The sequence below is a fragment of the Anolis sagrei genome, chromosome 6 (genome assembly GCF_037176765.1).
Source record: "Anolis sagrei isolate rAnoSag1 chromosome 6, rAnoSag1.mat, whole genome shotgun sequence".
Classification (NCBI taxonomy): Eukaryota; Metazoa; Chordata; class Lepidosauria; order Squamata; family Dactyloidae; genus Anolis; species Anolis sagrei.
The window spans coordinates 21,638,158-21,650,450 of record NC_090026.1 but is presented as its reverse complement, the minus strand read 5'-3'; the positions used below and the strand labels follow the sequence as shown (position 1 = coordinate 21,650,450).

At 44.2% G+C, this 12,293-nt stretch overlaps 1 protein-coding gene across 1 annotated transcript in view; it reads left to right on the top strand.

Moving 5' to 3' along the window:
- The window catches only part of SLC17A7 (solute carrier family 17 member 7), a 62,710-nt gene extending 51,689 nt beyond the window's left edge, over positions 1-11,021 (top strand). Inside the window, exons 10-12 of the mRNA XM_060780486.2 lie at positions 4,454-4,564; positions 5,211-5,338; positions 7,404-11,021. Of these exons, the coding sequence (XP_060636469.1) occupies positions 4,454-4,564; positions 5,211-5,338; positions 7,404-7,757 (593 nt within the window). The 3' untranslated portion in view covers positions 7,758-11,021. The remainder of the gene's footprint in view (positions 1-4,453; positions 4,565-5,210; positions 5,339-7,403) is intronic.
- The last annotated feature ends 1,272 nt before the right edge of the window (positions 11,022-12,293 follow it).

Genomic DNA, 12,293 nt, shown 5'->3' with positions numbered 1-12,293 from the left:
TGATGTTTTATCATCCTTGTGGGAGGCTTCTCTCATGTCCCCGCATGAGGAACTGGAGCTGATAGAGGGAGCTCATCTGCGCTCTCCCTGGATTCGAACCTGCGACCTGTCAGTCTTCAGTCCTGCTGGGGGCTCATTGTATCTGATGAAGCAGGGGCATTTTCGCTTATTGTCTTCTCATGTGAAAGAATAATTTCCATTTTTCCTTGGCCTATGGCTAGTACAATGAACAACTCATTGACAGTTACTGACAGTCAATTCTCCTTGCTGGATAATTTGATTTTTTTCACACATGTGGACTGGTTTGCCCCTCAAAACTTCACTTTATAAAAATACAGATTATTGCACAAAATGTTATTTTCTGTACAACCCAAGGTAGCTGACCATTTTCACAATGGTGTATCTCAGTATTTCCTATCACCACATCTCTTCATGGACAAGAAAAATTTGGAATATCTTTTCCATCTCTCAGTCCAAAAACATCTGGAATGTACCAGACTGGAAAACATTAATTTAGATGAATAAAGGGGCCTTTGAACCTTTCCTAGTAGATAGCCTTTTTGCTGGGGAATTGACTTCTATATTAAGTTGTTTCAATGTTAAATCTTTATTTTGCTTCTTATGCCTCTGTGTTCTCAGGATTAAAACAAATGGGAGGGTGACATACTCAATACTCAGATCCAATAGTAGGAAAGCAGAAACAAACAGCAGATATCAATCCAATCGATAAAGCACCACAGATTAATAAAACCCATCTTCTAGAGTGTCTTAAAAGGTTTTAAAAGCCTGGCTGGGAGAAGAACAAAGTATTTTGGTGTCAAAATGGCACATCAATGCTTTATAGAGGCTGAGGATTGAACTTGTTGTGACCTTATGCTTGCAGAGCATATTCTGTGCTCCTGATCCACTTCCCCACAAAGCTTTGCTGCCCTTTTTGTTCTGTGAATAGAATCCAGAAATCCAGGAAGCTGCCCTGTCCTGGGCACATTCACATACGAGGGGCGTTCATTAAAGATTTCCACTGACCTACTTTATCACAGGACACTGAAACTACACATGTGTAATGATATATGTGTCTATAGGTTACATGCCAATTTACAACTCAGAACTGATAACGGTCTTGATTTTACTGGTGCTGAAGTGATGTGAGGGTTGATAATGAACTCAGTGGAATACAGAGCAGTCATTAAGTTCCTTTACTCAAAAGGCAGCACACCAAACGAGACGTTCAATGAGATGAAATATGTTTATGGTGATGATTCCCCAACATATGATGTAGGCAAGAACTGGCATCATCAATTCAAATGTGGTCAGACGTCAATGCAAACATCTCCAATTCCAGGGCAACCTCATTCTGCTATTGATGAACACACCATCCAGCAAGGGGAGGTTGCCATTTTGGAAAATCGCTGCATAACCATTTGCATCTAGAATCATAGAATCATAGAATCAAAGAGTTGGAAGAGACCTCATGGGCTATCCAGTCCAACCCCCTGCCAAGAAGCAGGAACACTGCATTCAAATCACCCCTGACAGATGGCCATCCAGCCCGTTTAAAAGCTTCCAAAGAAGGAGCCTCCACCACACTCCGGGGCAAAGAGTTCCACTGCTGAACGGCTCTCACAGTCAGGAAGTTCTTCCTCATGTTCAGATGGAATCTCCTCTCTTGTAGTTTGAAGCCATTGTTCCACGTCCTAGTCTCCAAGGAAGCAGAAAACAAGCTTGCTCCCTCCTCCCTGTGGCTTCCTCTCACATATTTATACACGGCTATCATATCTCCTCTCAGCCTTCTCTTCTTCAGGCTAAACATGCCCAGCTCCTTAAGCCGCTCCACATAGGGATTGTTCTCCAGACCCTTGATCATTTTAGTCACCCTCCTCTGGACACATTCCAGCTTGTCAATATCTCTCTTGAATTGTGATGCCCAGAATTGGACACAGTGATTCCAGGTGTAGTCTAACCAGAGCAGAATAGAGGGGTAGCATTACTTCCCTGGACCTAGACACTATGCTCCTATTAATGCAGGCCAAAATCCCATTGGCTTTTTTTGCCACCACATCACATTGTTGGCTCATGTTTAACTTGTTGTCCACGAGGACTCCAAGATCTTTTTCACTGCTCTCAAGCCAGGCATCCCCCATTCTGTATCTTTGCATTTCGTTTTTCCTGCCAAAGTGGAGTATCTTGCATTTGTCACTGTTAAACTTCATTTTGTTAGTTTTGGCCCATCTCTCTAATCTGTCAAGATCGTTTTGAATCCTGCTCCTGTCCTCTGAAGTATTGGCTATCCCTCCCAATTTGGTGTCGTCTGCAAACTTGATGATCATGCCTTCTCTAACCCTTCATCTAAGTCATTAATAAAGATGTTGAACAGGACCGGGCCCAGGATGTCATGATTAGTGTAGGGTCTGTGGAAAATATCATCCAAGACCATATTCACATGCATAAAGTACTCGCTCACTGGGTCACCCGGCTGATCATACCTTTCCAGAAGCAGGAATGAATCAAATGCTCTCAGGCTCTATTGATAATGTGCCATTGAAAGCAGTAGGACTTTTTCAACAGACTGATGACACAGGATGAAAGCTGCATCCATCACTATGACTAGGGGAAAGGTTCTCCCTATCATCTGATGCCCCCAGCATCTCTCTTTCTCTGTGCTCTACTCTGAAGCTGTTTCTCTCTCACTAAACACAGACCCATTCCCCAGGCAGAATCCTGATCTAAAATCCCTTCATTTCCCTCACTAGAAAACCTATTGGTCCTCGCAACCTCTGATAAAACAATCTCCTTGTCTTCAGTCTCTGGCTGAACTACAACACCTTGTTCTCAACAGCAGCATAATGCAACAAATGTTAATGGATTTCAATATGTAATGAAATAGCTATCTGTAACATCAAACTACTTTTTTCAACTTTAATTGATATCTAGATGTAGAATGGTTCCACATGTGCAATGGTTCCTCATGCAGAACTCTATTCATGGTACCATCATTTGAATATGACTGTGGCACATTATCCATAAAATTCACTCCCAATGAACAGCACAACTTAGCCCTGGCTATGTCACATAGAGGAAAGCTGTTATCCAAGGTTTCAAAAAGGAAGTTATTCGGTCCTAATGGGAGGTGCTGGTAGCTGAAACTAGAACCCCTGCATATGAACTATGGATTATTCCAATGAGCTGTGACCACTTCTCTGCAACACACACACAGCTATATGTTATGTATTTCAAGGATCCACAACATCTTTTGGTACAAGGGTTGCATTCAGTTTAAGCAAGGTTCTCAAAATGTGAGAGAAAGTCTACAGCCAAGATGGAAAGAGAGAAAAATACTATCATTCTTTTCCTGTTCTTACTGCCAAGAACAAATGCTTTAGGAAAACCTTTCAGCCTTTGAGAATGAGGGTGGGGGGAGCTCGTGAAAATGCTGAAAAACCATCAGACAGTCGTATCAAAGGGGAAGATTGTGACTGTGTAGGAAACTCCTGACAAGAGGGTGAGATCAGGTTTGGCACCAAAGCTTAGTTATCTACTCCTAGCACAATAGGTTAAATTCTTGTGTCGGTAGGACAGAAGACTGACAGGTTGGAGGTTCGAATCTGGGGAGAGAACGGATGAGCTCCCTCTGTCAGCTCCAACTTCCCATGCAGGCACATGAGAGAAGCCTCCCACAAGGATGGTAAAATATTAAAACATCCAAGTGTCCCCTGGGCAATATCCTTGCAGACAGCCAATTCTCTCACGCTGGAAACAACTTGCAGTTTCTCAAGTCGCTCCTGACACACACAAAAAACCCCTATTCCACTCTCATCCTTTGGTTCCTAATTGTAGTCAAAAGGGCCAAATAAACACAGCTGTGGTTGGGGACAGTGGTGACTAATGGCTTCTATGGCAATAAGATTGTGCAACTGTTCCTGAGTTAAGTTTGAGCTTTCGTGGAGCTATCCAAGGTAGTGAAACATTGGCCCCAGAATGAATGAACTGACTGAATGTAATAAGAATCACCACCTACTACTGAAGGCTCAGGGCCTTTCCAGACAGGCCCTATATCCCTGGATCTGATCCCAGGTTTTCTGCTTTAAACTGGATTATATAAGACCCCACTGTCAGATAATCTGGGATAAACAAAAAACCTGGGATCAGATCCTAGGATATAGGGCCTGTCTGGAAGGACCCCAGACAGCAAATGTACAGTATCATGAAAGGACAGGAATTTTTTAGTAGATTTGCTGTTTTTGTCTCCTTATTCATAGGAATAGGGTAGGAGTACTCAAGGGATGATCTACCTTTGTGCCAAAGCAATTTAGCTGGCTTTGAGTCCCGTGTCCCTTGATTTGTGACGTAGTGATGGTGCTGTCTGTTGTTTTGCTGTAGGTACCACTGTCTTAGGGAAGACTTTACCATCAATTGTGTCTCCAAGGTCACTTTCTCCATTTTTCTCTCTTGCTAGGGTTCGGCATGGAAGCCACATTACTCTTAGTGGTCGGCTATTCCCACAGCAAAGGGGTTGCCATTTCTTTTCTCGTCATGGCTGTGGGCTTCAGTGGCTTTGCTATTTCAGGTAAGCTCATGGGAATTACTTTTAGGCATTTACTTTTATCTCTGCTCACCACAGGGCTTCCTCAGACCCATTTCATTTGGCCCTGTGCATCACTTAGAGAAGTGGTTCTCAACCTGGGGTCCCTGGATGTTTTTGGCCTTCAACTCCCAGAAATCCTAACAGCTGGTAAACTGGCTGGGATTTCTGGGAGTTGTAGGCCAAAAACATCTGGAGACCTCAGGTTGAGAACCACTGACTTAGAGAAAAGGAATTTAGATAGATAGATAGATAGATAGATAGATAGATAGATAGATAGCCCCTGGTAGCTGCTGAACTTGCTAACCAAAAGGTTGGCATTTTGAATCCAGGGAGCAGGGTGAGCTCCCACTGTTAGCCCCAGCTTCTGCCAACCTAGCGGTTTGAAAACATGCAAATGTGAATAGATCAATAGGTACCACTTCTGCAGGAAGGTAACTGACTCCATGCACAGTCATGCTGGCCACATGGCCTTGAAGGTGTCTATGGACAATGCTGGCTCTTTGGCTTAGAAATGGAGTTGAGCATCACCACCCCAGAGTCGGACACGAGTAGACTTAATGTCAGGGGAACTCTTTACCTTTTTATATATATCTGGGGTTAATTCCTATTATTGTATCCTCACTTCCAGGATTTAATGTGAACCACTTAGACATTGCCCCCCGGTATGCCAGTATCCTCATGGGCATCTCCAATGGTGTGGGGACTCTCTCGGGAATGGTGTGCCCCCTTATAGTCGGAGCTATGACAAAACACAAGGTAGGAAACAAAACTTCTGTTTTCTTTAGTGTTGGACTCTGGGAAACCAGAATTTACTCCTTGCTCAGCCATGGAAACTTCACTGGGTGATCTTTAGCAAGTCACACTCTCTCAGACTAACAGGAAGGGAAAGGCAAATCTCTTCTAAATAAACCTTTCCAAGAAAGCCCCATAAATTAAAGAGACCTTGAGGGCATATAACCACAGTAGTCTGTATCCACAATGGTCCTTGATTGAATTTCTTCCTCCTCAAGTTTCCAATTTGTTACATTAAATGCCCTCTTGGATGCATAGAGTACCCAAACTGCCAGTTTCATCTGCTCTCCCTTTTTGTAAATTGTATCTTCAGGGATAAGTGTATCTTATTGATTGCCACTGTTATAATAGGTTTTTGATATTCCCACTGTAACAAGCTATGCTGTATCCTAATACCAAGCTTTGGCATTTATTCAAGTCTTTATAAGGATTAATTAATAATTATTACAGGCAAATGGGAAATATGGCAAAATATTTCAGTGTGTAGTATCTCATTTTTGTTAGGGAAAACTACCCTAAAATATAGCAGAGTATCCAATAGCAAACAGGATCCAACAGTTGAGTATCAGCTCATTAGCGAGCAGAGCGTGAAGTGCCATGAGACATGGCTGTAAAGAATACAGAGCTTAGGAGGCAAACATGCAAAGTCCAATCTTTAACAAATCACAAAAGGTTTATTTACAATAAAAAGAAACTAACTAAACTTCTTTATGGGAAAGAACTGGGTCTGAGCTACTCTAACATCCATCTCTTCTAAGGCTTCAAGTCAGGGAAAAGCTCAGGGCCCATCCAGACAGTACCTTTATTGCGGTAACTCCCACAATAAAGAAGGGGCTGTCCAGACAGTGTTCTGGACAGTCCTGAATTAATTCACTACAAACCAGGAAAACCCTGGTTTGTAGTGAATTAATTAGATAATGGATTTATTCCATGCCTTCTTGGAAGGTGCAGGATAAACCCACTATTTTTGGTATCTGGACTGCAGTCCCCAAACCCTATTGAAAAGTAAAGAAAACTTACCTGGCCTCCAGTACACTCTCAAAGCAGCTCTCCTGGTGTGTAGAAATGACATGCCAGGAGAGCGGGGGGAAGAGGAGGAAAATTGCTCCCCTGCCCAGTTCTGGACAGTCCTGAATTAATTTACCCTGGTTTGTAATGAATTAATTAGATAGTGGATTTATTCCATGCCTTCTTGGAAGGTGCAGGATAAACCCACCATTCCCACAGATTTCCGGACTAAACTAGTCCAGAAAATGTAGGAATACCCCCCCACTTGCCCAAAGCCCCCAAACCCTATTGAAAAGTAAAAAAAAAAAACTTAACTGGCCTCCAATACACTCTCAAAGCAGCTCTCCCGGTGTGTAGAAATGACATGCCAGGAGAGCGGGGGGAAGAGGAGGAAAATCGCTCCCCTGCCCGGCAATCCTGGCATGCCGTTTTTATGCTGCTCCAAGAGTGTACTGGAGGCCAGGTAAATTTATTTTACTTTTCAAAGGGCTCTGGGGGCTTTGGGGGTGGGTGGTAGGGCCTCCAGATGTTCTCATGGGCTAGTCCCATGCACACTTTCTGAAGTGGGTATGAACAGGCCGCCAGGAAGATGCACGTTTTTAAAATGTGAATTCTCCTGGGATAAAGGCCTTTCTGGATCCACCCTCAGTCACTACATCTATCCTGACACACAGGTAGAGAGAGATCTCAAAGCACACAGCACATACTCTCCATACTAAAGTGTAAGAAGGCAGATTCAAAAAGGCTTGCAGTAGAAAAGAGAAGTGAATTTCCCATTGGGCATATATACAGAGCTTAGAATCAACTGGTTTAAAATAGTAATAACTTCACTTACCTTCTTATTATAAGCAATTGTACAACAGACTGTGAGTGGTTTCTTAGTGATGTATAGCACTTAATGGCATCACCAAATCAACCCTAAGACTCAAGAATGGGACCAGAAATTTCAGAATTTGGGGTGATGTAGAACTGTCAATCCTCATTCTAAGTAATCCACCTTTTTGCCTTTGCTTTTTGACAGACACGGGAGGAATGGCAGTATGTTTTCCTCATCGCCTCACTGGTGCATTACGGTGGTGTGATCTTCTATGGGATTTTTGCTTCCGGCGAGAAGCAGCCGTGGGCAGAGCCGGAAGAACTCAATGAGGAAAAGTGTGGCTTTATCAATGAGGATGAACTCATTGATGAAGAGGACGAGGCTGCCCGCATGGCGGTGGGTGGCGGAGGGGCTGGGGGCGGATACGGTGCCACCAAAAGCACTAGTTTTGCCAACGGCGGCTGGACAGCTGACTGGGACAAGAAGGAGGAATACGTACAGGAGCCTGGCAAAGATTCATATATGTACGGCACGCCAGGAGAGCGGGACTTATCGTAGAAGTGCCCCATCCCTCCTCCTTCATGGGATGCTGGGGCCTCGGTTCAATCCGCTGGAGTGAAGGGGAAAGGCGTACATTTTGGGTTGCTTCTCGCCCTACACCTTTCACTTGGCCACCCTTTCCTTCCCTCAGCCCACATTTTGGTGCATTGGTAAAACTGTCTGGACCCATTGAAAACGGCCCCAAACTCCTAGCCTTGGTAATAATGGCCTGAGAAAATGTATTTTCATCCAAAGCTTTATCCTGCCCTTTCCAATGGGTTTTGGGTTCTGCTGTGGGCAACAAAGCAGGCTTTGCATTTTCTACCCATTCCTAGCTTCCTTGGCTCTAACACAGTATCCGCTCGCTTGGATAAAGAGGGTGGCATTAAATTATACAGCTAAGCATACTCCAGGACTCCTGAATCAAAGCTAGTGGAAACATTTTGCTACCCAGTGACAAAACTTTAACACTGGAGCCTAGGTCAAACAGAGCTTCATTCACATTATGCAATTCCAGTACTGTGTTCCACCTTGAATGCAGTGGCAACATCCTTTGGAGTATTGGAATTTGAGGTTTAGGGAGGGGTTGACTTAGAATATTCAGCCAGGCAGCTCTAGTGCATCAATGACCTACAAAAACTTAGGATTCCATAGGATGTTGCCATGGCAGTAAAAGTGGAGTTACAATGCTATAATTGTGCAATGTGAATGGACTCCTGGAAATATGAGACATCACAGTTCAGTGATAGAGCATATGCCCACACTATTATAGCTGTATGATTCCACTAAATGCCATGGCTACATACTATGGCAGTGGTTCTCAACCTGTGGGTCCCCAGGTATTTTGGCCTACAACTCCCAGAAATCCCAGCTGTTAGGATTTCTGGAAGTTGAAGGCCAAAACATCTGGAGACCCACAGGTTGAGAACTACTGGCCTATGGGATCCTTGGGTCTATAGCCAGGCAATGCCTAGTGTTCACTCCTTGGCATATCTCTGCTGACATAAAAGAATGACTTGTTAGAAAGTCAAGTAGGGATACAGATCAGAGGGTGATTCAAGTATGGTTTCCATCAGTCCAGCTTGTATAGCCAGTGAAGGCTGATGAGAGATACATTCCAACATGTGCATAGTCATATCACAGAATCACATTGTTGGTAGAGACTACAAGGGCTATCCAGTCCAAGCCCTGGCCATGCAGGAAATAGGCCATGAGATGGCTATACCTGTAGTGGATCATGCTGGGCTATATACTGATCAATATTCCAAACTCCATGTTAAGTGGATGTGTGCATTCACTCTCCAGAGACACACCTGTCCAGGGTTGGCATCTACTGAGAAATGGATGGAATTAAATTTTCCTCCATCTAAATAGTCCCATCCTGTATCTCACAGCTTCAGCAACTTTGACCATGGATGGACAACTTTTGGTTGCCCCAATGTTCTTGGCCTGTAATGCCATCATAGCCAGTATAGTAAGACCCTGTAACCATGGAACCCATATCCATGCTTTCACTTACCAAAACCCAGGAGAAAATGGTGTTTCTTGGAATTTTCAAAGTCCTCCAGGCCAAACTATGATATGCTTCCTCTGAAGGTTATTCACAGAGTTGTGCTGGAGAACCTAGCAAATTCCTACAGAGGACGCCTCTCCAGGAATCTCTACATTTTCCAGTGTAGCCTTGGGGTACGTCGGGACCAGAAGTACAGTCACTTAATGGCATTTGGCCAGATCCATGGTTGCATGCAATCACTGTCCAACTGGAAATGTATCCCTGTCAATAGGAGGGTCTTACTGTACCGAGGAATGAAGGAAATGCCATCCCAATGACACTGGGAGAGCCACAAGTTGTTGAAGATGCTACCCCAGATTTCTGTCTCTTTCTTAGAACTAAACCAAATCATTCCCCCTTGAGAATCTATCTGGAGAGCTTTAAGGGGCAGTGCATCCAATGCCTTCAACATCCACATACCAACAAGTACCCAGTACCAAAGAAAGAGCGGTAGCTTGCTTCAGCCATAAAACCAACCAGTCTAGTACTGGGGGAAAAAAATAGAGCCCCTTTTCTGCCTCCTCTTCAAAATGCCCAATTTCTAGGTACTAGAGCCAGAATCCCATTGGTATCTTATACATGTGTAAGTTTTCATACAGAAGACTTTTTTTTTGTCTGGTGTGGAATGTCTCCATTCAGTTCAAGATGGGAATGGACATGCTCCAAATTGTGTGCATGGCACATGGTTGCATACTGTGCATTATACATGCAGGTATACATTCTGCATTACTTGTGGAGATATGCATACCCACTGGGCTGCACAGTCTTGCAACTCAGTAATGCAGTGACACTATGCAGCAATGACATAACTCCACAGGTAGCTGATGCTAAGTAAGGGGTTATGGGAGTGGAAGCCCAAAATGTGCAAATGAAGACCAAAAGTTCCTAACACCCCCGTGCTTGCCTGACAATCATTTTAAGCCCCGGAAAGTGGGGTGCTGATAGTAACTACCCTGGTATGAACGGAGCGAAGGGTGTTTGCTCCATACTGTGAACCAATGTTACCGAGTGGAACCTGGGACGTTGCTTTAGGACCAAGAGGCCTAGATTGCTCTTGGGAGACTTTCTGTCCAAATGGCCCTGAGCCTATACAAAGAGAATGATCGTGGCCTACCTCACAGGGATGTTGTTGGGAGGGTGGGCAAAATAGAACTGTATATGTATTTTATTTATTATTTATTTGTTGCATTTCCATCCTGCTGCCTTTCCTCCAGTGAGTTCATGGCAGCGTATGTGGTTCTCCTCTTACCCATTTTACTTCCGCAGAGTTATAAAAAGGACTCATAATAATACTAATGGCAATGAGGAGGGGAGGGGAGGGGGGCATCAGCAGAACTGGTGGCTTTTGACGACCCCAGTATGCACATAGATGCATACACGCGCTGCTTTTATGTTGGGAATCAGCTCGCAATAAGAACGCAAACATTGGAACGCTCCAGAACACTCCGATATCCCCGCAGTTTATGATCCTCCAATTTCATGAAAGTATACTAGCTTCAGACTGGTGGTGTCCAAGAGCCCCTGGCTCAATCTATGGAGGGACACCTCCTGTGCCCCCTTCCCCATCCTAGCCTCCCCAACTCCAATAGTTCCCTCCGTGGGTTGGTTGGTCTGTCTGGCGTTCACTCTGTATGTGTAATCCTCCCCCCTTAAATAACCCCTCAACCAGTTGGAATAAATACTTTGTTCTTGTGTAAATATATAAATATAAATATTATATACGAAACCAACAGTGGTTTGAAACAGAAGGTGATTCTGTGCGTGAAGTCTAGGACAGACCAATATTGCGTTGTGCTGATCAGTTACTTTACTTACTTAGGCGATCCCTCGTAGCTCAAGGATGATGGTCCTCCAAGTCTAGTGCCTTGGCAGTGGGTCCATAGGTGGCTGTGGAGCCCTATTCTTGATCCACATGTTCTCCCGCAGTGAGGACATCGGTTTCCAGACAGAAGGTTGTCCTGGTCAGGGTTGGCTTGACATGCCTTCCTCTTGGAACTTTTCTCCCTTTTGCCCTCCATTTGTGCCTCTTCAAATTCTGCAGCACTGCTAGTCACAGCTGACCTCGAGTTGGAGCACTCAAGGGCCAGGGCTTCCCAGTTCTTGGTGTCTATGCCACAGTTTTTAAGGTTGGCTTTAAGCCCATCTTTCAATATCTTTTCCTGTCCACCCACATCACGTTTCCCTTTCTTGAGTTGGGAGTATAGTAACTGCTTTGGGAAACGGTGATTGGACATTTGGACAACATGGCCAGTCCAGCAGAGTTGATGGAATAGGAGCATTGCTTCAATGCTGGTGGTATTTGATTCTTCAAGCATGCTGACATTTGTCCACCTGTCTTCCCAAGAGATTTGAAGGATTTTTCAGAGGCAACGCTGATAGAATCGTTCTGGGAGTTGCGTGTGACAACTGTACACAGTCCTCGTTTCACAGACATATAGCAGGGTTGGGAGGACAATATCTTTATAAACAAGACCTTGGTATCCCTATGGATGTCCTGATCCTCAAACACTCTCTGCTTCATTCAGAAAAATGCTGCACTCACAGAGCTCAGGTGGAGTTGTATTTCAGTGCTGATCAGTTCCATCACCTGTATCATAGCAAAAAGAAAAGAGGTCTGTAAAAGGCAGAGGCCATCCCAAGACATTTTGCTACCTGAGTCAAGACAAAAGGGTTAATACTCACTCCACTTATATACAGACATGGAGACTTTCCCTGTTCACTTGAAGCAATTTCTTCATTGTGCCTAATGGCATAACCAAGTGGGACCTCTCTGCTCAGTTATGATAGTATACCAGTGAACATATAGCTAGGAAGCAATGATGGGAGAAGGCCAGTACAACACGCTGAAGTCCTGTTTGCTGGCTGTCTGGAAGCATATAGATATCTACTATTGAATGGTTATAGGATGCTGGACCATGTGCAGTGTGGCTTATTTGGGGCTAGGGAGAAGATCCAAGAATACATCAATGTGAGCAGGAATGTAAACACAAGAGAGATGAAGT